General features: G+C 41.1%; 1 protein-coding gene across 2 annotated transcripts in view; it reads right to left on the reverse strand.

The window, feature by feature from the left end:
• The window catches only part of PRKAA2 (protein kinase AMP-activated catalytic subunit alpha 2), a 60,857-nt gene that overhangs the window by 25,109 nt on the left and 12,802 nt on the right, over nt 1–22,946 (reverse strand). Inside the window, exons 3-9 of one of the 2 annotated variants that reach the window (XM_050962043.1) lie at nt 21,090–21,183; nt 19,285–19,429; nt 18,486–18,573; nt 15,658–15,882; nt 11,936–12,440; nt 9,204–9,330; nt 4,500–8,587 (exon numbers count right to left, since the gene is read on the reverse strand). In XM_050962043.1, coding sequence (XP_050818000.1) covers nt 8,352–8,587; nt 9,204–9,330; nt 11,936–12,440; nt 15,658–15,882; nt 18,486–18,573; nt 19,285–19,429; nt 21,090–21,183 — 1,420 coding nt within the window. In that variant the 3' untranslated portion in view covers nt 4,500–8,351. Of the gene's footprint in view, nt 1–4,499; nt 8,588–9,203; nt 9,331–11,935; nt 12,441–15,657; nt 15,883–18,485; nt 18,574–19,284; nt 19,430–21,089; nt 21,184–22,946 lie in introns of those variants that run through there. The other variant, XM_050962042.1, reaches the window with a different exon arrangement.

A 22,946-nucleotide genomic window follows, 5' to 3' on the forward strand; every position in this document is an offset into this window, starting at 1 on the left:
GTTGCCAGCACAAATATTTAGACTTCTCAAAATCAAGATGGACTATTTGTGATGCTGAAGTGTTCATCTGGTTTCAGAACAGATTGGAATTTGTATTACCGGTATGTCTTTCATCTACAGCCTTTTCAGTGTAACTATATATAGCTAAGTTGCTAAAGCAAGTTGCCTATTGCTTTCTTATATAAGAATCTTAGATTTGGGTTTTAGCAATGCAAATGCATCTGAGTCTTAAATATTTTTAAGGTACACTGTTGGCCTGAAATATTTTTTCAGTTGATTTGAAATCAGTAAGAAAAAAGAATTGTAGTATTGTTCATTCTATAGTAACGAATATATCAGTATTAAAATGAAGTTAACGACAAAAACTTCAAAGCATAGTGCGAAAGTGCAGCTGTAAAATACTTACTGGGGCAGATTCTCAACTTGAGCTCAGGGAGACGAGACAGTTTACACCAGCTGAGGATCTGGTGCTGTTTCATAACTCTCTGAATCCAATCCTCTTCAACCTGTACTTTACTGACTTCAATGCAGGACACTGAGGATCGCAGGATTGAGCCCTAAATCACTATAAGCCACTAGTGAAACTCTATCCCTTCAAGGCAATTAAAAAGAAAAATAGATTGTGTCTTTTTACAGAACAGCTTCATGTTGGTATTGGCCGCAGTGAACACGTCTATTCATCTTAGTACAAGAGATTCTGCAACTTGTTAAAACAAAATGGAAACAGTCTCTACAAGGCATCAGTTTGCCGACCAGATTCCAACACACTGTTCTGGCAAATATGTGCATTGAACAATAACTCTTGATATGTGTGAGGCTGGTTGTGCATAAACTTCTGTACTGCATACTGATTTGTACTCCAATGAATTAGGAAAATTTAATACACAGAGTTAGCTGTAATCACATCAGTGTGTTGCACATGGGAAATTATTTTAGAGATGCCCTCCCTTTGTAGTTCTGTTTGAAAATTGATGAGACTTAAAGTAAAATCTGTATAAACTTAAACTATGTATCCCCCCCCCCATTTTCTTAAAACATAAATACTCTTGGTAATATGCCAACCATCATTTATTGTTGCTGAGAGACAAGCCAAGTTTCTTTGGTTTAGTTGTCAGTTCTATGGCCATGGAAACGCCATGTTTGTGGAACTGAGGAAATGAGAGGAAATCAAGCATGTTGTAAACTATGTAAAACCACTGGATCACCCATTCCATGTGCTGCAATAGAGCCTTCAACCAGATCACGAGCTTTCCAAACCAGCTGTTATACCATTCCCCTGCAATCAAGGGATGTGCCATTGCAAGATCTTTCCCCTTCACCCCCCTGCGGCCCCTTGCTCCTCCTCAGTTTTTTGCACAGGGAGCTAAGGTTTGATTCTGTGTGTCTGTATTAGTAACTGCTAGATCACATTGATTTCATCCATCCCGTTAAGGTGTTTGGCTATTAATATTACGGAATCCAGTGCAAGTTTGAGGTCCAAAATATCCAATCATGAGGTAATTCAATAATACTGGGACAGCAAGTGAGATCCTGGCCCCTTGAAGTCAATGGCAAAACGATCATGAAATACTGATCCTTAAGGGGAAGTTCATTTTCTTTTATGTGAAGTGAGAGTCACCTTAATTTTTCTCAGTTGTCTCTTGATATTAGCAACTAGGGGGAAAGGGACTACTCAGAAGTCCAGCAGTACTGAGGTGGCCTATATTATGTTTAAAAGATTTGTTGCCATTTTTTTTTCATGAGAGTTTATTAAAGTGCAAATGTCAACCATGGAGACAGCATCACATGCAGTGCAGTACACAAAGAGAGAGTTTCCACACCCTCAATGGAAGGTAAAAGGCTTTTTTTTTGTGATTATCCGAGACATAACTATGTGCACAAAGAACAAAACTGAAACTAGGCTCGGTGCCCTTCCACAATAACTATTATCCAAAACATATTTTAACCATAAGAGTTTAAAAAAAAATCCTTTCCTTTCTGGTTCTTTTCTTAGTGAAATGTGAAAAGCCAAGAAAAACTAAATTCTTTAGAGAATGTGTCTTCTGAACCCCGTATTTGATATTCCTTTTTAAAAATCTTTATACTCAGAGCGCCTAATATTAGCAGCTAAAATATTTTAATGAGAAAATCATAAATATCCATTTTCTTTAAAATAAAATATTAACAGGAAAATGCAAGGTACTGGTCTGAGATTACTTAGAACTTAGGGCATCTGTCTTAATATAATGGGTCAGGGACACTACAGCTGTCATGTAATTTTCAGTTTTGCTTTGTACTCTAAAGAAAAAAGAAGCTGTAAAATACAATTATAACATGATATGAAACACACAAACAGGCTTCCAGGAACAAGAATAAATATTACCATTTTTGCAGTATCTACTTCACAGCTTTGTGAAATAACCCCCCCGCCCCACATTTTAAAAGATCAGAAAAACACACAGATGAACATGAACGGTCTTATAAATAAGTTGCAAAGATAAATTAAGGCAGATTCAGAAGGAGCATTGAGACTTTTCTTGAGAATAGAGTACTTCTTAGTTTTATAGGAAAAAATAATTCAAGCTTACCACTTGGATATGCTGACCAGTTCTCCTGATTATTAACTATGGCAAAGATGTGTGCTTAGACCATTGCATATAATATCAATATCATAGTTTGTACTGAGTCAGTGTTCAGTCACAAAAACACATACACAATGTGGGATTTTTTTTTTAAGAGTGTCAGTTAAAAATCTGACGGATACCAATATCCATGAAGACTTGAAGCATGATTGTGTCTGTGGTAGTGGGTACATTTTACTCACCAATACATTTATAGTCCATTGTTAAATCTGAGTAATTTTATCTTCCAGTGTGTCTTACAAAAAGAAGTGATAAAAATAATTATTCAAATATGTGATGGGGAAGAACCAAAAGCATACTAAAAGGAAACATTAAATAAGCAGCAGGAAATGTTGAAAATAAGACTTTGGGCAAAACATAAGGGTGAATGCAGTAGCTTAATGGTACATTTTAAGTTGCACTTCACTGCATCCTAGTACATTACAAGTCAAATATTAAAGAAATTAGAGCAAGTGTCTTTTATCAATAGAGTGTGGATCTGAGTGACACTTCTTTCTAGAACTAAACCAGTTAAAGACTGAGCCAAACTGAGAACACAACAAATGCTCTTCAAGTATTGATAAAGATTCTATGCATTTCTTGTCAGCAGAATGCTGAATCAAATGTTATTTGCAGACCAAGTGAAATGAAATTATGACTTTCTGCAATTAACATGTAGAAGGCACAAATTCATTTTGTATGTAGAGTGTATGGATTTTTCTTCTAAATCTGATGTATAAAATACCCCACTGGTGCTTCAGTTTCCTGTAAATTGGGCAGGAATTCATAGAATAACGTCTAAACTAGATAACCTCTTCTGTTTTGATGTAAATGAATTGGTATTACCAAAATAAAAATACAGCAGTGACTGACAAAAAAGCTGTTTCATTCCTTCCTGCAATGTTAGTATGTCTGTTTTAAAGTACACTTTTGGAAGGACTAAATTTTAATATGTTGAGTGTGGGGTAAAAATGATCCTGCCTTCAATCTTTAAAAGTTCAATTTCAAGTCTAGAAAATGTCAATGTTCTGACATCCTGGTAAACCTGTGATTTGCAAAATGTAAATATCCACTGCTTGAAAATTGCACTTTGAGTAGTTCAAGTCTGTAATAATTAAAATATATCTACCCTGCTTGCCCAAATGATCATAAATGAATAAGTATAACCAAAAAGTTGGCTAAAGATGTGGATAATGACAATCTGAAACTACATCTCAGTACAGCTGCTTCTGTATCGTTAGACGCCAGAAGCATGGTCCTATATGAGAAGCATTAACTAATATAGTTCCTCAAAAGATTCCAAAATATACAGCTGAGCTGGGTTAGTCTGTTGAATGGATAATTTAATGTTCTATATTAATAGAGGTGTTACTCTATGAAGCCTTCTGCAGAGGCAGTGCTGCCTAGTAAATTGATACAGGCGCTGACAGTTAGGAACACCTGAGTACTAATCTGGTTGCTATTAATGTGTTCTGTTGACTTACAGTAGAAAAGTTGCTTAGCCTCTTTTGGGAAGTGTTTCTTCATCTGTGAAACTGGGATACTCTATTACTATCTACTCAACAAGGCATGGTTGTGTGGCTTCATTCATAAGTTAATGTTTGCACAGCATCTTAAAGATGTAAAGTGCTGTGTAAGTAGTAATTCTTACCTTACTGCCTAGTAATTCCACCTGTCCTGACCCTGTAGGAAGGGAGTGTGTTATCTTAAAGGAACTCTGTTTAAAGGAATTAGTCCTGCTGCATAGGAAATCCCAAAGACCAGCAATTTTAAGGCAATGGGACTTTACACTTAAACAGATGTGATTTACAAGATTACATCTGTAGGGATAGCTCAGTGGTTTGAGCATTGGCCTGCTAAACCCAGGGTTGTGATTCAGTCCGTGAGGGGGCCATCTGGGGATTGGTCCTGCTTTGAGCAGGGGATTGGACTAGATGACCTCCTGAGGTCCCTTCCAACTCTGAGATTCTATGATCCTTCATAGCTAATTGCTTTTGCTCATCTCCTGAGCACAGGGTAGGTGACTTGATGGGATGCCACTCTGTTTTCAGCATGGGTTATGGCTAAGTGTCTGTCCATTTCAAACACTGAAAAAATAGGGACATGGGACTCAGACAGTGAAAAGTACATTTTTACATAGTTATCTCCCCTAGAAAATCAAACAGGCTCTAGTAGAGAGTGGGTGAGTATGGGTGTTGAGTAAGATTTTATCACCCTGCTAGGCTGCTGATAGAAGATACACCTTTCTGGTCTGTTCTTTTCTCCAGGAGGAAATTCAGGCTTGCCTCATCACCCTGTCTAATGCTCTTATTCTGTCTGAGGTACAACCTTAGCTGTTTGTTCTGTTCTCCTGCCCTCTTTCCTCTCGCTCTCTCTTTCTGACCCTGTCACTGTGCTACACCACTGGTCTGGGATGAGTGGAGGTATCCTCTCGTGGTGCTAAAGTAGGGTGTGGGAAAGCAGAGTTCAGTTCCCTGCTCTCCCACAGACTGTGTGTGTGACCTTGGGGTCAGTGGGGATAATTAACACTTCCCTACCTAACCATAAAGGACAAATAGATTGAAGACTGTGGTGCCCAGTGCTGTGGTAACGGAGGCCACGTTGTCATGACTTAGATACCTAATGAGTAATAGGTCATGCTCACCTCTCGGATGCCCTCCATATACAATGTCCAAACTACTGCCAGCCTCCAATAGTCCACCACTGTACTATTCTACCCCTTCCTGCCTTAAAACTGAAAACCTGCTCTGGTCAAGAGCTGTTAGGCATATCCTATGTATCAGAAAGGTCCATTTTCCTGATGCCCAGGATTTTTCCCCAAAGGTGTCGTAAAAAATTTGGAGCAGAAAATAAGTAGGTCATGTGCATCACTTTTTCTGCTTTCTCCAGGCATGGGCCTGGGTCTGCAGGATCCTGAGGTACATTATCAGCACTGCATTTTTTCAACAGAAGAACAAAGTTCTGTTACTTTTTGTATTTAAAATGCTAGATAAGTGATGTGCGGACAAAACTGGAATCCTATTACTAAAGTGACATGAACTTACAGGGGCCAGAAGGAAATGAAATTTGGCCCCACATGTTTAGAGGTGGGGGATGGATTCTCCACCTGACTTGCATAGTCACTTATACACAAGCAAAAGGCTTGTAAAATTGTATACATACCAGGCACAGGTTCAAAGCCATGGAGATTCATCCACCCTACAGTATTTTATTTAATTTTTCAAAAATTGCTTGTTACGTAACCTAAGAACACGACACACATTCCTTGTTTCTTTGAAAAGGACCGTCATTCTGCTGTAGGGCTTGTAATTCAAATACTGCAGCACTGGGCTAGTACCGTATACAGGCATCTGACAGTGAAATTGATTTTGAAACTGACTACGCTGCTCTCCTTGCCCACCCTGAAAGACAGGCAGAAGGTAAACAATGGGCACAGACAGTGGAAAAGCCGGAGTTGTAAAGTTACATTTGTGTATGTCTAAGGTGTGATCTAAAACAAAAGTAAGGCAATTTGTTTTTTAAAAATTTAGCCTTTTTTTTTTTTAATTTTATTTTTATTAAGCTGAAAGTGTCCCACTAACTGCCAGTAGGTAACAAAATATCCTATGTTTGTCTACGTTATCTAAAATGATTAAGACAAAAGGCCCAACGAATGATGCTTTTCCTTCTTATAGAAACTTTCAGGATGTATAGTGGAGCTAATAATTCCTAGCCAAAGAAGCTTATAGATTGTTTTGTTTGTTTTTAAAAGCTTTACAAGTAGAATGATGATCGTTTTCACTAACGTGGAAGCAGCCACCTTGCCAAAATTCTCCTTTTACTTTTTTAAATAAACAGTCAAGACTTTTGGCAATGTTTTCATGCAGTCTGTTTCTTGACTTGATTAGTTTGACCCTAGTCTCTGATAGTCAGGTGATTGGGAATTAAATGCCATAGCAAAATTAGGCAAATACCAATAGTAACCATTAAACCTAAATAATTAAAAAAAAAAAAAAGTCCATATGTGAGGAGGAGTTTACCCTTGTGTAACAAATCTTGTAACCTTACACTTCCCTCTCTTTATTTTAACAAAAGCTTCCTTCAGTTAGCCAACAGTAAAGAAATAATAAAAGCCTAAGACATCCCCTGCCTTATCGGTATAGCAGCGAAGGTCACGGTCTATTGAGCGTTAGAAGTACACGAAAGCCCTAAGGCCTGGAACGCCACTTTGAAACTTAACTGCTGACTATCATGAAACAGTACAAGAGGTAGCCCCTCTACACTCTAGGACTGATAAGGTACATTTGGCAGTTGACTTGGGGAAGGGATCAAGGATAAAGAAAAGGACCTGCTATGAGAGAGATCATTTGAAATGTAAACCCTGTTGAACCTCACAGGTACCTGTGCATTTCACAGAGGAAAACTGCTACTACCCCTTAAGCAAGCCAGCTATTTGTCACTTATGGGCTGAAAGAGGATTGGGATGGGCCTGGACAGCTAATGGGGTGAGGTGCAGACTGGAGTGGTTCTGTCCCCTCCCCCGCCTCCAGTTCCCACTGTCCTTGATAATACCACCCAGACAGTGTCAACTCCCCAACAATCCCTCTTCTAGATTCTTTCTTTCTCTGCTCCCACGAAGTACCTTCAGTATCCTGTTCTTGAATGGCTCCCTCCACCCAATCCCTCTGCCTCTTCCCCACTTGCTTCTGCTCAGGAGGGATGATACCGTGAAGGAGAAGGCAGTGACTATTTCTCAGAAGTGTTAAACAGGGCATTGCTTCAGCTACTGAGGAGTTAAGAATTTTCCTGCAGGTCAAAAATCTGTGCTGCTTATGAGGCAGCTATTTGAAATATTTTGTAGGAGGTGAGGCTTGTAGTAATTTACAGGAGCCCTAATGTGATCAAAAGCAGGTTGAGTGTACACTGTGCAATGCAATTGGTGGCCAGAGCTGGGGAAAGCCACATAGTCTTGAACATTTAAAAAGAGGCCACCAGGCCAGGACTATTCCATAGACCCAAAGCAGCTGCAATGGAGGAGGGAGGGAGGGGGAAATCTGGGGAAACAGGTCTCTCTCATTCAAAGCCTTTAATGTGTGAAGGTCTCGGAGAGGTGTGAGCTGTGGCTCGTGTGTGACCCTGCACTTCTGCCACCTCATATATAAAATAGGGTTGCATGTTCCAAGATCACAAAACCTCCATGCAGCTGCTGGTTTTTATGTCAGAGCTGTTAACAGAGGCCGGCTGGCATCAGTTTGTAAATACTGCAGTAGTTTTATTACAGCTGGATTCTGTTTAATATAGTTACTTGTCTATACCTTTCATCGGGTTCACCCGAGTGAGCCCCCTTGAATAGCACAGGGGATACACTATATATGTCACTAGAGAATATTCATACTGTAGATATTGAGGCTAGCCAAGTTTCCACAAGTAGAGACAGGTAGCACTTAGGGAAGGGCTGTTTACTGATGCAGTTACTATTTTAAAGCCATGCCCAATTTTTCCCCATTCATCTTCACTAGTAAAAGCAGTTTGGTTTATACTGTGGTGAAACTAGAGTAATAAATGAGACAAGCATGTTTCTAGTTCCCTCAGTGCTTTGTAATGGGAACTGGATTCACTGAAGGGAGTATTTGGGTCTTGGGGGGGGTGTTTTTGCACTACGGTGTACACTATGCCCAGGATACGACGAAACCAACGGAAAAAGAAATAACCTAGGACCAGATTCTCAGTGCAATCACGCGTGATGAGGGACAGGGGCCTCAGCACTGAGCGTCAGCGAGCTAATGCCATGATCAGACTGGCACACATTTCAAAAAAATCCATGGTGTGGCTACCCAGGCGCGGAGTAACGGAGGCTACGCTCCCAATCAAGGAGCCAGTCAGGGATCCAGTAAGCGACTGGAATTCAGCAGCGGTAGAATCAATACTCAGTCTTGGTCTGTGCAAGCCAGCCGCAGAGCATGAGCGTTGTGGTGTGGAGGAGCCTGACCTCTGCTCCATGACATCATCTTAAATGCACAAACAAACAGCGTTATTTAAAATCTACTCAGCTGCTACCCCGGGGTGAGGCCTGGCCGAGAAAGGAACTTTTACATGAATGGTACACACTTGCTAGGAATGACATTCTAGCTCCGCTGAAGTCAGTCACAAAACTCCCGTTAACTTCAGTGGGGCCAGGATTTCACCCTAGAAGTGTACCAATTAAAATGTGTGTTACAGTAGTAGGGGGAAAAGGTAATCTTAGATTAAAGCTCGTTGCGTGTACCTGCTTGGGAGATTCTATAAAGTAAAAATACATATGTGCTCTGGAATCTAGCTACTTCTACACACTTTGCTGTGTGGGATCACTTAAGATCAAAACGAGTTTGCAGTAGATGAGGAAAAAGTATGTTGTGCATTGACAAATGGGTAGGCTCGTTGGAATTGATTTTCCCCTTTCTCAAGTATAAAGAACTATTAAACTGTCACAGTAGCGCTAGTGGAGATGAATGGAGCAGAGCTACTCAAGTGGCCTAGAAACCCTAGCAGATACCAAAGGAGAGTCTGAAAATATAAAGTGACAAAACCCTTAAAATTTCCCATTCTACGCGATTCAATTGTCATGCCACAACTCTTCCTGCTTACCATCAATGCTTTTAAAGTCCAAAAGATAGCTGCGATTGTCAACCTGGTAAAGTTGTAAACTCATTTTCACATAATTCCCGGTCACCGGGTTCTTTTGACGCACTCTAAGATGATAGGCATTCACCACCTAAAACAGGTAACTTTATTTCAGGAATAAAATTCAAGATGGTAGAAAGAACATTCCCGCCCCCCACACCCCCCAGCGTGAAACATTTCAAGAAAAGAACGTTGTCTGGAAAGAATGATTGCTTTAAATAAATAAATATTCTAGTTTCTTCTAAAATTGTGTGTTGTTTTTTTTTTTTAAATGTTAAGTGCTTTTCAGTTAGGGTTGTGTGCACCTCTCTCGCCACCCTGTTAGCCCACATGTGTAACTCTCAATACAATCTCTTCCTTTTGTACACGGTTTATAAAGGATGTGCATGGATGGCAGGTCTGTTGGGATGTGAATCGTGTTTGTGGAGTTAAGTCTCAGGGTGCAGACGACTATGGCTCAAGCTGAATACTAGAAAAAACTTCATCGCCTACAGAACTATTTAGCTAACTTCATTCTGGGTGTAATTCTACTTCCATTTGTAGAGCTGCACCAGGGATAAATATGGCTCATTAACTCTCTGTCTTGCTGTGCATCTAACCAAGCTATTAGCTGTTGCAGACCCCAGTACCTTTATTTAGACTGTAAGCTCTTCGGGGCAGGGATTCTGTTGTGCGTTTGGACAGTGACTTGGGCAATGGGGACTTGGCCTCTAGGTGCTACTGCCATACAAATAAATAATACCGAAAAAAGAGAAAGGGAGCAGGCTTCCAGAAATGACAGCAAATCAATTCACTGAACAGAGAAAGCATTTTCTTGAGGGAGAAAAGCGACACATTCCGATTTACTTCAGAAAGCAAATATTAGTGCAATGAAATGGTAATAATATATTTCTGCTCCGTTGTAACTAAACACCCTTACTCTGCCCTCTGCCTGCCAAACCAGGGAGTGGGGTAAAACTCGAATACAGTCATCTGTGTTGGAAAACAGTCCAAGGTCTAGAAGATATGCTTTAGTCAAATACAAGTAATTGGGATCTATACAGGGGTGACTGGGGAAAGTTCTACTGTCTGACTTATGCAGGAGAGCAGACTAGACCAGTGGTTCTCAATCAGGGGTATGTGTACCCCTGGGGGCATGCAGAAGTCTTCTACATCAACTCATCTAGAGATTTATCTAGTTTTACAACAAGGGACATAAAAAGCACTAGTGAAGTTGGAACAAACTAAAACGTCATACAATGACTTGTAGATAGAGCAATATCAACTATACACTGCAATGTAAATAAAATATTTATATTCCAATTGATGTATTTTATAGTTTTATGGTTTAAAATGAGAAAGTCAGGAATTTTCAGTACTGGTGTGCAGTGACACTTTTTTGTATTTTTATGTCTGATTTTGTAAAAAAAATCATTTTTAAGTGAGGTGAAAGTTGGGGTGTGCAAGACATATCAGAAAGGGGTACAGTAGTTGAGAGCCACTGGACTAGATGATCTAATGGTTCGTTCTGGCATTATAATCTATGGTTAACTCCTTTGGGGAACCACTAAAACTTGTAATTGCCACAGTCTGTAAAGCAGCTTTCAAGCCTGTCCTGAGCTGCCTCTAATGATTGGACTCAATTAGTGCATGCAGGGGCCTGAGCTGAGCCATTTTCCCACCTGTTTCACATAGTTACCCACAAATGAATTAAATGCTGGAATCTTTAACGCATTATTATGAGTGATGTTTTAAATGCCGGCATTTCAAAAGCAGCATATGCAGCAAAGGTAATGTTCACATGCTGTAAACCATTCTAGAATGAACTATTGGGGATAAATGTAGCCGTGTCATGCCGGCGTGTCGATGGGGATGGGCCTGATTCTGCACTGCCTTTCATCTTGTGTTGCTATTTACCCTGGTGTAAAGTGGTTGTAAAAGGCTAACGAGTCACTTGGTCACAGGTAAGTGACTACACAAGGCTGTGGAGAATTAGGCACAGGAGTTCTTAATGAGGGCTCAATCAATGGCAAGAATTTATCTGAGCACAGGAAAAACCGAATTGCTAGCAGCTGCAAAAATACCTGTCCTGTCCCATCCCATGCACAATAGCTCAGAAAACCCCGTGAAAAGAGAATATTCCCAAAGCCAAAAAAGAAAAATCAAGCATGAGAAAGTTCAGCCCCAACAGGTGCATTGTTTGGGAAGCGTTGAGTGACTGTAAGCATGAGCTAGACATAGATATACCTCACCAATCATAAGTACAATTTCACTAGTAAAAGAACTTTTGTCCACAGAGTAACACAGCCTATCTAGCCCTTAAGAAAAGCACAAAGGGAACAGATTGTGTAGTTTCAGGACATGTGATTATTAGGACCCATGCAAGAGCTTTCAAAGTATTTGGTCACTAAAATTAGAAATATGACCAGCTCCTGCTTTCCCTACAGCTAAATAAGGAAGAATTATTCTTCCAACCTAGGCTGAGAAAGTTAAAATAAGGAAGTGCATATTTTATGTCCGTAATACATGTGAAGCTTATATCATGTTGAGTGTATGTAATTGTAAAAATAATAAACTAGAGATGATAATACAGTGGTATTAATTCAAAACAAACAATCTTGTAACAATACCTACTAACTGCACTGATCAATTCAGATCAGGAGAACTTATAAGAAAATGATCCTTGAAAATGGCCACAAAGCACTGATATTTCCTACCTTCCATTCAAAATCCAGCTGTTTCATAGCTCGGTACACTTCAGCCATAATGTCATGCGGTTTGCTTTGACTGCGGATTCCTAGATGCCACTTGGCTTTTTTCACAGTCAGAGGTTTTGGCTTGGTAGTATTCAGCGCATCCAAGGGACACCGTGCTTTGGGACTGTCTGCTATTAAAGGAGGCATCCGCTCTGGGTGCGGTTTTACCCCCGGAGGTATGTGCATAGTGCTGTCATCCATAAATGAGCCAGTGGGAGGACTAGAGGCGAGGTAGAACTCACTGGCTTGGTTCATGATTCTCCGATTGTCAATAATAAGGTGGTAAGCTACTGCAAGCTGGTCTTGGGGGTCACCGCTATACAGACTGTTCATCACCTCCGACTCCGTGCATTCAAACTTCTCACAAACTTCTCGCACTGCGTCATCATCAATGACATTGGCATCGTAAGAAGGATCCTCTGGAAACAAGTAAGTGGGCAAGTCTTGTTTAAACCACTCGTGTTCTCTAGAGGAAAAAGAAATGAAACTGTGACTACAGAGAGAGACAGCGTAGCCATGAGTCTGTATTGACAGTTGGGCAACCTAGCGGTGATTCATTCTATGAGCTGTGGCGTGGGGGGGGGTCGTCAAGGGGGTCGAACCAATCAGACAGACCCTCAGCTGGTGTAAACTGGCAAAGCTCTGTTGTTTCAATGGAGCTACAATGATTTACACTGGTTGACAATCAAGCCTATTATTTTTAGTGATGTCTGAGCCTTCAGTTAGGCAGTGGAACTCATTGCCACAAGACATCAGCGTGGCCAAGAGTTTGGCAGAATCTGAAACAGGCATGGCCACTACTATAATATTCTATCAAACAAAGTGCTTGTGAAAGACCTTGATTTGACAGCCCTGCAAATTATTAATTATTTATCAACACACAGGTAGCACCACAGCATGCTTCTCTCAGACTAAGGTACTGCAACAATACTGACTAGAGGGGTGAGGGACAGCGCAGTTGCCATGCTGATTCAGTTTTTGGTCTTTCTCTTGTAACTCCCAACAAGACTGAGAGTTGTGTGAAATAGTCACACCAAACAAAGCCAGGAGCGTGTCTGCAGGGTCTCCTGCATGTGATGGGGTGTCGACCCCACAAAAGGCTTGCAAGGGTCAAGGTGGCCAGGTAGGCCAATTACCTCCCGAGCCGCAACTGGAGACGGAGTCAGGGATTTAAGTAGAACAGGCTCAGCTGGACAGGACCAAGTAAAGCCTATGTAAGCTAAGAAGCTGGCACCAGGGGGGTGCTGCAGATATTCCCTGGGAGAAGGGAAGATGTATTCAGGACTATGGAAGGTAGTCCGTGGGTACTCCCTGGGAGGAGGCTGTTGGGAGGCTGGCAGAAGGGGTGGGGGAAAGCAAAGACGATGGGAGATGGTTCAGGAGAATAGTTGCAAGGAATAGGAATGCAAGCCTTGGCTGCTGACTAGAAGGCCCCTGATTAGAGGATGGGCCTGGGTCCCGCTACTAGCTGCTGACCAAGTGGCACCAGCAGGGCAGTGAGCAGGAACATTGCCTGAGCCCAGCTGTCAAGAGGGACTTTGCTACCCCTGGATAGGGGAACGTGGTGACCTGGCTGGAGGGGAGGCTGCGGTTCCTGGAGCAAAAGGGGCCCGCAGATGCGAGAGAGAATGCTGGAGGAGGGTGCAATGCCTGGTCAGATCTAATCCCCAGAGCGCACAGGAGGAGGTGCCACCAGTGGTGCGTGGACCCCATGACACCACATTAATGAATATCAGCCTTGGTTCACAAATCCAGGCTGATGTTCAGTTTACAGACAGGCCACCCTCCAAAAGGCACCCCCGCTCTTGCTCCCTCCCCATTTTGCCTGTGCCCTCTGCAGACAGGCCCTCTACAGGCCTCCCTTGGGATTTCAGTTTTTCTTGAGGCATGAATTGTGGCCACTGCCTTTTCCAATGCTTTCAAAGTCTTTGAGGGGGAGGGGAGGTGTTCAGCATGCATCCATCTTCCATCTCCATAGGGCAGTGAGACTGTGGAAACACTGGTGGCAAACACCACTGTTTATCGCACTAGGCACCATGGGGCAACTCCATCTTAGAGACAGTTGGCAAGTGAGTGTTTCTCTGCTCCTGCATGGGGGTGGAGTGGCCATTAAAATCTGCCTCTCGTGCATGGACTGTGGTAAGCATTGGTCACAACCTGGAGAGCATAATTTGGGTCTGGAAAAGGCGCTGCCACAAAATTGCCCCTCTAAACTTCTGGGAGCAACTAGATGGTCGTACGCAGCCTGAAGGCAGCAAACACAATGTGTAGGATGGTGTCCTAGAGCAGGAGCCCTTGGGGGGGGGGTAGGGTTCCTCATGAAAACCCACACCTACAGGATTAAGTGTGCTGCCAACCCCTAATAATAGCACCTGCAAGTGAACTGAACCATATATCATTCATCCGGCACTGCAACTGTGATTATATGTGTATGTTAGGAGCTGGCCTGAGACCCAAACACCCATCACATGGTAATGACTCTTGGTCACTGCTGTGCTGATGTAGCTACGAAGTGGTCACCTATCCTCCACATCCCATTACCAGCTGTCCTCCTCTCATAGATGCTCCTCCCCTAAGATGCAAATAGATCCACTAAACTAAGAGACTGGAAAATAAAGGCACCACTTTCACTTTAGGACGACGGTGGCACTATAAAACCATCCTTTCCAATGAATTAAATACCCAAGGACTTTTGAATGGTTGTGACATTTAAATGCCTATTTTTAAGACATCACTTAGATTTAATGATTATTATGTATTTCACAAAAGATAGAGAATGCTCCTAGTTTACAACACTGTACTAAAATTATTCAGTTTCTAAGAATCTTTAAGTCCTGCTGTCAGACATGCATTTTTAATTATATTTAAAGGCCCAAACATCTACTAAAGAATCTCAGTGCTCATATTAACCTGAATTTATATGGTAATGTGAACAGACAGAGGTACAGCAGCATCTTATAAATTTGCTAGATGAGAAAATTATACTACATTTAAAGGTGAGCCATTTGCCCTCATTAAGGAACATTTTTCATGTGTTTAATTCTGAGAGTTAGGGCTGTGGATCCTGCATTCTTGGTCTATGCATCTTTTCATGTTTGCTGTGACTCTGCATATTAAATACACTGTATGCTGAAACTGCATTCAGAAGGAAGATGTTTTTAAATTAAGCAACAAAACATGGCTGATGAATGCTAATTTCTTAGCATTACTGCATCATATAGCTACTTTTGCAAAGCACCGTTAAGGATACTTCAGACCATTTTATAATGCAATATAAACGGTCCTGGTTACTTGCTGAAATGCACCTACTAACCTTCAGAAACTATGGGTATGTTGACACTTAAAAAGCTGCTGCTGCATGACTGTTGCACTTCAGTGTAGACACTCACTACAGCGACGGGAGGGGTTCTCCCGTCACTGTTGTTAATATACCTACCTGAGATGCAGTAGGAAGCTCAACAGAAGAATTCTTCCATCAACTTAGCACTGTCTACACTAGGGTTTAGGTCGGCATAGCTACATTTCTTAGGGTATGGATTTTTCATGCCATGAGAGATGTAGCTTTGCCATTGTACATTTTCAATGTCAGCTAGCCCTGAGTTCCACAACACAGCTTGCCCACCACACACAAGGTCTATTTGAGGAGAGAGGCTTCTGCTGTGACTTCTGACATGTGACATTACCTTATGTTCTTGATGGTTGCTCGCTTGAGTGGGTCAACCTGCAGCATGTGCATGAGGAGAGTGGCAACTGAACGGTTGAGGTATTCGGGGATGTAGAAAACACCTCCACGGATCTTCTTAAAGAGCGTGGGAACGTGTTCATCGTCGAATGGCAGCGTCCCGCAGAGAAGAGCATAGAGAATAACACCACAACTCCAGATATCCACCTCAGGGCCAGCATACAACCTAAAGAAAGTCAGGACAACAGAGAAGATTTCTTTTCCATGTTTTATCTGTTTGCCAATCGGCATTATATGCTTTGTAGTAGAAGTTATAATATAGCAGAGGAACTTTAAAAATGGACCCTGCAGGTTAAATGCTTCAGTTTGTACTCCTACTCCAGTGCCCTAAAACTCAGCCTCACTGTAGCTTCTCTGGTTCTCTCAGACTGAGACATGGAGGTGCAACCCACAGAGACTAATTAATCTAAGAGGCTAGGAACCAAGTTTGCTCTTCCTCTCCAACAGCCCTGTGAAAAGCTTGTTTTCTGGTTCCAATGGCTGATGGACTCAGCCAACTATTTCTATACATCCACCAAGGCAGATATAACTACAAGCAAATATTACACCTGTGTACATTTATATTTTTTTATGTAAGAAATCTGTATTCAAGTCCGATCCACTACTTAGGCTTCTAGGAAACTGCTAACGTGGGCTCGGTTATCACAAAGCTTGGGTGCCCTTGATACACTCCTTTGATTATTGAGGGTTGGATTTTTTTCAGTAATATTGTGAGCATGCTCCTCCTTGGCCAAAATTTCAAAAGTTGGATGCCTAATGTTGGGCTCCTACAACCATACTCCGGCACGTAAATAGCTTGCTCTATTTTCAAAAGTGCTTGTCACCCAGCAGCTCCTACTATGACCAATCAAACCAGCTGAGTACTCAGCATTTTTGGAAAAAAATGGCCAACTATTTAGATGCATAAGTATACCTCTCATTAGGGTCTTGTTTTTGACAATTTTGGCGGCCCAGTGTTTCTGCTAGTTCCCAGACTGATAGGATGAAAACTGATTTGTTTTTTAGGCCCAAGCAAAATATATCTGCTCTGTCTTACAACCTGTCCTTTCATGCTGTGTTAGCCATCAGGCCATGGCAGAAGGTGAATTTTGAATCCACTCACATTCTCTGGTCTCCTAAACAAGTCCACGTGCAATGTCATACAACAGAACTAACAGACTGACCAATCTCCACGCTATGTGGAAAACATTGTAGTGATAATTCTGACAGGTGCTGTCCCTTTAAGAGCAGGGCAGGGTGGGAAACCCTTCCAGGATATAAATTGAGAAGCTGAGCAGCAGTGAAGGAGTCTGAGGGGAGGCCTGAAAGGCAATATAGTCAGGAGATTAGTAGATGAACTTGGTTTCGATGTATACGGTGGTTTTGTTTCTTTTATTCATTCTAATAAACTGAACCGGTGGAGTCCTTGCAATCCTTTGGGATCTAGAGGGCAGTAACTTGTACCTTTTCTCTTGCTGTCCTTTGATACAGCACTATCTTCTATACTGCCTGAATGAAAGCATGGTTAGAGCTCTACTCAAGGAAGGTGGGACAAGCTTGATTTGCAGCTTCTTTCTGGAGCTGCAGCAGCTGTGGACTTTCTGGCTTTGCCCACTGTCTGGTCAGCATGACTCACGGATCCCTGTAAGCGCAGCTGTTCCCTCAACTCAGTCCTCTGATGGTCTAATTCAGAAGGAACTCTGCCATCACTTCCACTGGCATAAGTGGCAGGGAACTTAATCAGAAATAATCCACATTAATCAAAATGCTGCGTTTACTTGGCCTGTTAGATGAGATACAGCAGTAAAAATGATATAGGGGAAGTGTACAGGGATTTTGTTTTCTGTTCAAATGAATGCAAACCAGACATAGTATAAAAAAATAACTGGTGGGTGACTGGAAAACAGGTGGTTATGAAGAATATGTACCGGAGTCTAAATTAGGAAATCCTTCATTCTAACCCTGATTCTGACACTGGCCTGCTGTATGGACTTGGGCAAATCAGTTTGTCTCTGAGACTCCATTTTCACACCTGTGAAATGGGAAAGGAAAGGTACTACTTCCATCTGGGTGTGATGAAGATTAATTCAGGATTGGGCCGTGCGTTCAATAGGTAAGGTGCTGTATAAATGCCAAATACCTGCAGTACTGTAGTGCATAACTGCTGCACAGTTTTGATAATCATTAATTTAACAGGAAGTCACGAACATTCTGTCCCATGACAGGAGCAACCATTTTTTTGAAAAAAAGAAATTGATTAAAAGAAGCTAGAAGATAAGACTTTTCAGATGGAACCACTGTTAAGGTATGGAAAAGGGGTAGAGACCATTGTTAAGGTTTGGGAAGTGGGTGGGTAAAATTGGTTGGTCTATCACTGACTAGTTCTCTGTACCGACATAACAAAATTACAGATAGACAGATACAAAAATTGGCATATTGGGTGAATAAAAATTTTAGGGAGGGAAACTCATTGCATATGAAAAGGATTCAGATCAAAAATATATTTACCTAATTCTTTATTTAGATATATAAACAAAAAATGTCTTTTAATAACTCTTTTAAAATTTTTTTTAGAAAGATCATTTTCTATTTTTAATCATAGAAAACTAAACAAAGTTTTGTCACTAGATTCACTCCCACTTTTAAAAATGGAGGAGTTGGGGGGTAAGGGACAGCTCCAGCTATCTTTAACAGTAGTACAGAATAGGTTTCAAATACAAGAACAAATGCAAGAATCACACCTGAACATACACTTGCATTAAAATGGGTTTTCTCAATGCTAAGTTATACCTTCCGGAGATGACTTCAGGTGCTGCATAGTTTGGGGAGCCACAGCTGGTTCGCAGAAATTCACCATCTGACATCATGTTTGACAACCCTAAAAGCAAGATTCTTGCATATTGACACATGCTTTGAATGTTTGGTTAGCGAGAATTCTATGCTTCTAAAAGGATGACAGGACGAGTAGCAAAGGAAGGAGTGGGGGAAATTATGAAATAATAAAATTAAACAATTAGGGGTTTCTGGAATGGTGGGGCATCATGCATTACAAATGGGCAGAGATGGTGTCCCTCGCCTCTGTTTGCCAGATGCTGGGAATGAGCAACAGGGATCGATCACTTGATGACTACATATTCTGTTCATTTCCTTTGAAACACCTGGGACTGGCTTCTGTCAGAAGGCAGGATACTGGACTAGATGGACCTTTGGTCTGAACCAGTATGGCCATTCTTATGGTCATATGGGGACAAATTCTGTACTGATGTTACTGCGTTGGAGTCTACCATAAATGTTAGCTCATTTTTTTTTAATTATTACGCTGAAAACAGTGATGAATTTGCAAATTACCTTGTTTCTCCACTGTTCTAAAACCCATGTATGTTTATACTACAAACACAAGAGATCTCACTAGCCATGCCTGTCCGCATTGAAGGGTGAGTGTTTACAATTACGAACTCTTCAATTAAAATTATGAAATTGTTAACGGCCATGCAAACTGACTCAGTTCTGTAAGTCACGTTATGTTGACACACTCCAGCAAGTGGCTTGTAGCTGACTACGTTTCTGGAATGCTGTTGGGGTCACATACCAAAATCAGCTATCTTGGCATTCATGTGTGCATCCAGCAGCACATTCTCTGGTTTCAGGTCTCTGTGGACAACCATATGCCTGTGACAGTAATCCACTGCAGAGAGAATCTGCTGGAAAAGGCGTCTAGCCTCTGTATCTTCCACCTACAAAACACCGGGAAACGGTTAAAGCTTTCTCTGAAACGACACTTGGCAAAACAGCTTTGGCTCTGTCAGGAGCTGGAAAGCTCTATGATGCACAGATGAAATTACAGTAAACAGATTGTAAACAGAGACAAATGTATAAAGCAGATTTTTCCCCTTGCATTTTATACGGCGTTACTGTTTTGAAATAAAGCTAATAACTAGGAGTCAGGTGACGAAATTAGGAAAAGCTCAATTTAGACTGGCTGTCACAAAGACCTGTGCTGAATTTGTGTCAGGGCTGAGCTCCGGCACATCTTGGCAGTTCATAGCCCCTCCACTTCTGGGCTTGCTGTGTCAGTTATGAATGTAAAAAAAAATTGCTCTGAACCTCAGCACCTCTTTCATTACAAATTAAGCACTGACAAAGACCTTCCTAATAGTGAAATCTATTAGACGGTGGCCTAGTCTCTCAAGGGAACCGATAGCAGTCCTATCACAGGAGATTTTAATCTAGACTTGAGAAAGCATTGCACAATGTTCTACAGGGAACAATTCAGTCATGAGGAATGAAGTAGGTGGCTTCGTAGAGGTTAAAAATGGAGCAGCTCTATGATTCTATAACTGGGAAGAATGCAGTGGGGAATTATATCTAATAAAGTGTATTTCTGGTCATTTATACTAACCATTTTGTAATGTTCTTTCATGAAAAATGTAGTTTCTAAATGTCAAAGTTCAGAAAGGGCCTAATTTTAATACTTAGAAAGATCAAGTATTTTCTAAAAACTGGAAAAAAAAATCATCCTGTAAATCAGAATTGTATTAATAAATTTAAAGGACCAATGGAAATGACTCCTTCTACCAGCGTACTTATACAAAAGAGTTTAGTATAAAATGCATTTATTTTGTGACACTACGGGGAGAGATGAACATTAGCATTGTAGCCTGAGCTTTTCCGGTGTCCTAACTGAGATCCTTATTATTCCATCTTATATGTTCTTATGTTCCTGGCTGGTGGTTGTATGAAACATACCAACACATCCGTAAGGGAGTTACTAGTGATTCTCCTTGTATTTAACAGAAGGTTTATTATTTGATTGACTTATTTCTCTGGCTTGTTTTTGTGTTTTGCTTTTTGGTTAATATGCTGTAACACAACATGGAGTAGTTGCAAAGTGATATATACAACTGTATTCTAAGCCAAATGCAAGATATTCGGGATAGGACTATTTTTGTTCCATTTAGCTAGAACAGGGATCGGCAACCCTTGGCATGCGGCCCGCCAGAGTAAGCACCCTGGTGGGCCGGGCTGGTTTGTTTACCTGCCGCGTCTGCAGGTTCAGCCGATTGCAGCTCCCACTGGCTGCGGTTCGGTGCTCCAGGCCAATGGGGGTTGCGGGAAGCGGCGGCCAGCACATCTCTCAGCCTGCGCTGCCTCCTGCAGCCCCCATTGGCCTGGAGTGCAGAACTGCGGCCAATGGGAGCTGCGATCAGCTGAACCTGTGGATGCAGCAGGTAAACAAACTGGCCCGGCCTGCCAGGGTGCTTACCGTGGCGGGCCGCATGCCAAAGGTTGTCAATCCCTGCACTAGAAAGTATCCCATTTTGCAAAACCATTTTATTCCTCAGCACCATCCTTTTCCCACATAAATCTTTATCTTGACAAGATACTGTCACTTACACGTCCATGCTTACAGATGTAATCAAACAATTCGCCACCAGATACATATTCCATTACCATGAAAAAATCAGTTGGAGTGCTGATGACCTGATATCTTCAAAAACAAAAGAGAGAATTTAGAAAGACTTAATTAGTAACAACAGGGCAAGGTTTTTAAACAGTTTACTATTATAACCTCTTCTGCAAAATAAACATTTGTTTTGATCTTGTGTATAAAATTGCTTTCCATATATGAAAAGCAATCACTTATATTTCAAGATGCAAACAAACATCATCGCTTTCGGTGGTCTGTTGAAAGCATCTGTTTCACAAATTCATTTCTTTATTTCTTAAGCTTTTACGTGCTTTTACGTAATCCTCTGAAATGTTTGCTACAGTAGTTTACCAGGACTAACCTGATTTTCAAATTTCCATTTCCGGCTAAGATTTACAGCAATGTCTTAAGAGATGCAGGCTGCTTTCAAAAGCAAAAAAGGAATATTAACTCCTTTCCCCTCCCTCTTTGTACTGAGGATGCAGGAGAAAAGAAGTCTAGGTACTATAGGCAGGTAAAGTTTGAATCTTTCCTATTACACTCCAGTTTCTCAGCTAGTGTAAATTGGTATGTTACTGACCACAATGAAGCTACATAAATTTATAGCAACACCAACTAAGGTTCACATCCATTTTCTTGTACTCAGATTTTGTGTTTGCACTGCTTATAGTTGAATTTGTGTTCTGTATCATTACATTAGAAGTGAACAAACAACTTCCTGTCTTCTTAAACCTGCATGTAAACACATTGTGTTCAGTAAACCCCTCAAAAGATCAATAAGGGTTAATACACTTAAGCGTGCTTTGAGATCCAGTAAACCAAAGTCTCTGGTAATTTGTTAATGTAAAGAAAAAAGATCATGTAAAATGGAAAGTAAATGTAATGCATTCTCACTTGCTAATTTTCTTTAACATACTATTTCATGATTCAATTATTTAGCCCAGACCCTACTGACGTTCGTAATTTAGATTTAATTTTTAGGCCATAATTTGTTCTCTTTGACATATATGAGAACTGGTTGAGACTCAAGGTGCCAGATGCCTCTTTGAGAAGCACTTTTTGCTACCTGATTCATGAAATGGTACCAATCTGTTCTCAAATATGCTAGTGATACTGTGGAGTAACTCCATTAAAGTCAATAGTTCCTTCAGAATTATGGTGGATTAACTGGAAGCAGAACTTGACTCCTTCCCTTCACTAGATGACGTGCCAATGGTCTAAACATCAGATTATCCTTCTAATGGCCATTAACCCACTTTATTTTATAGAAATGTATTTCATGGCTGGCTACTATAATAACTTAATCTGTGCAGTTAAGACTTGAGGTTTCTGGATTTTTAATCTGAAAATACTAAACTATTGCAGTGCAGTTACCTATTTGCAACTTAAATGTGGATACCTCTGAGTGTCAGTTTTGAAAATTCTTGCCTGAATTTTATCATCATAAACAGAAAATGGTAACTTTAGTCTTCTGATATCCAGACCATTAATGGAGGACTCCTATTGGTTTGGGGCTAGGATTTCACCTGAAGAGCCTGATCATGTAGTCATTACTCCGAAAAAAGTCTCATGGCCTTCAGAGACTGCCGGATCAGGCCAGAAGAGAAGAGAGAACAATAACTCCCCTTGACATCTATGGTAGTTACTTGTAGCCCTCAGTTCTCCGTCACCATTGCCTTTTGATTGAAAACAACAGGGCTTACACAGGTGTAAGTATGCAGAATTTGATTCAGTAAAGTTTACTATGCATTGAATTGCCAAGATAATACCCCAGACTTCCCAGTGAGACTGGTCTGTATAGTTTTCTAAGGCTCTGATTCTGC

Source organism: Gopherus flavomarginatus, chromosome 7 (assembly GCF_025201925.1).
Source record: "Gopherus flavomarginatus isolate rGopFla2 chromosome 7, rGopFla2.mat.asm, whole genome shotgun sequence".
Classification (NCBI taxonomy): Eukaryota; Metazoa; Chordata; order Testudines; family Testudinidae; genus Gopherus; species Gopherus flavomarginatus.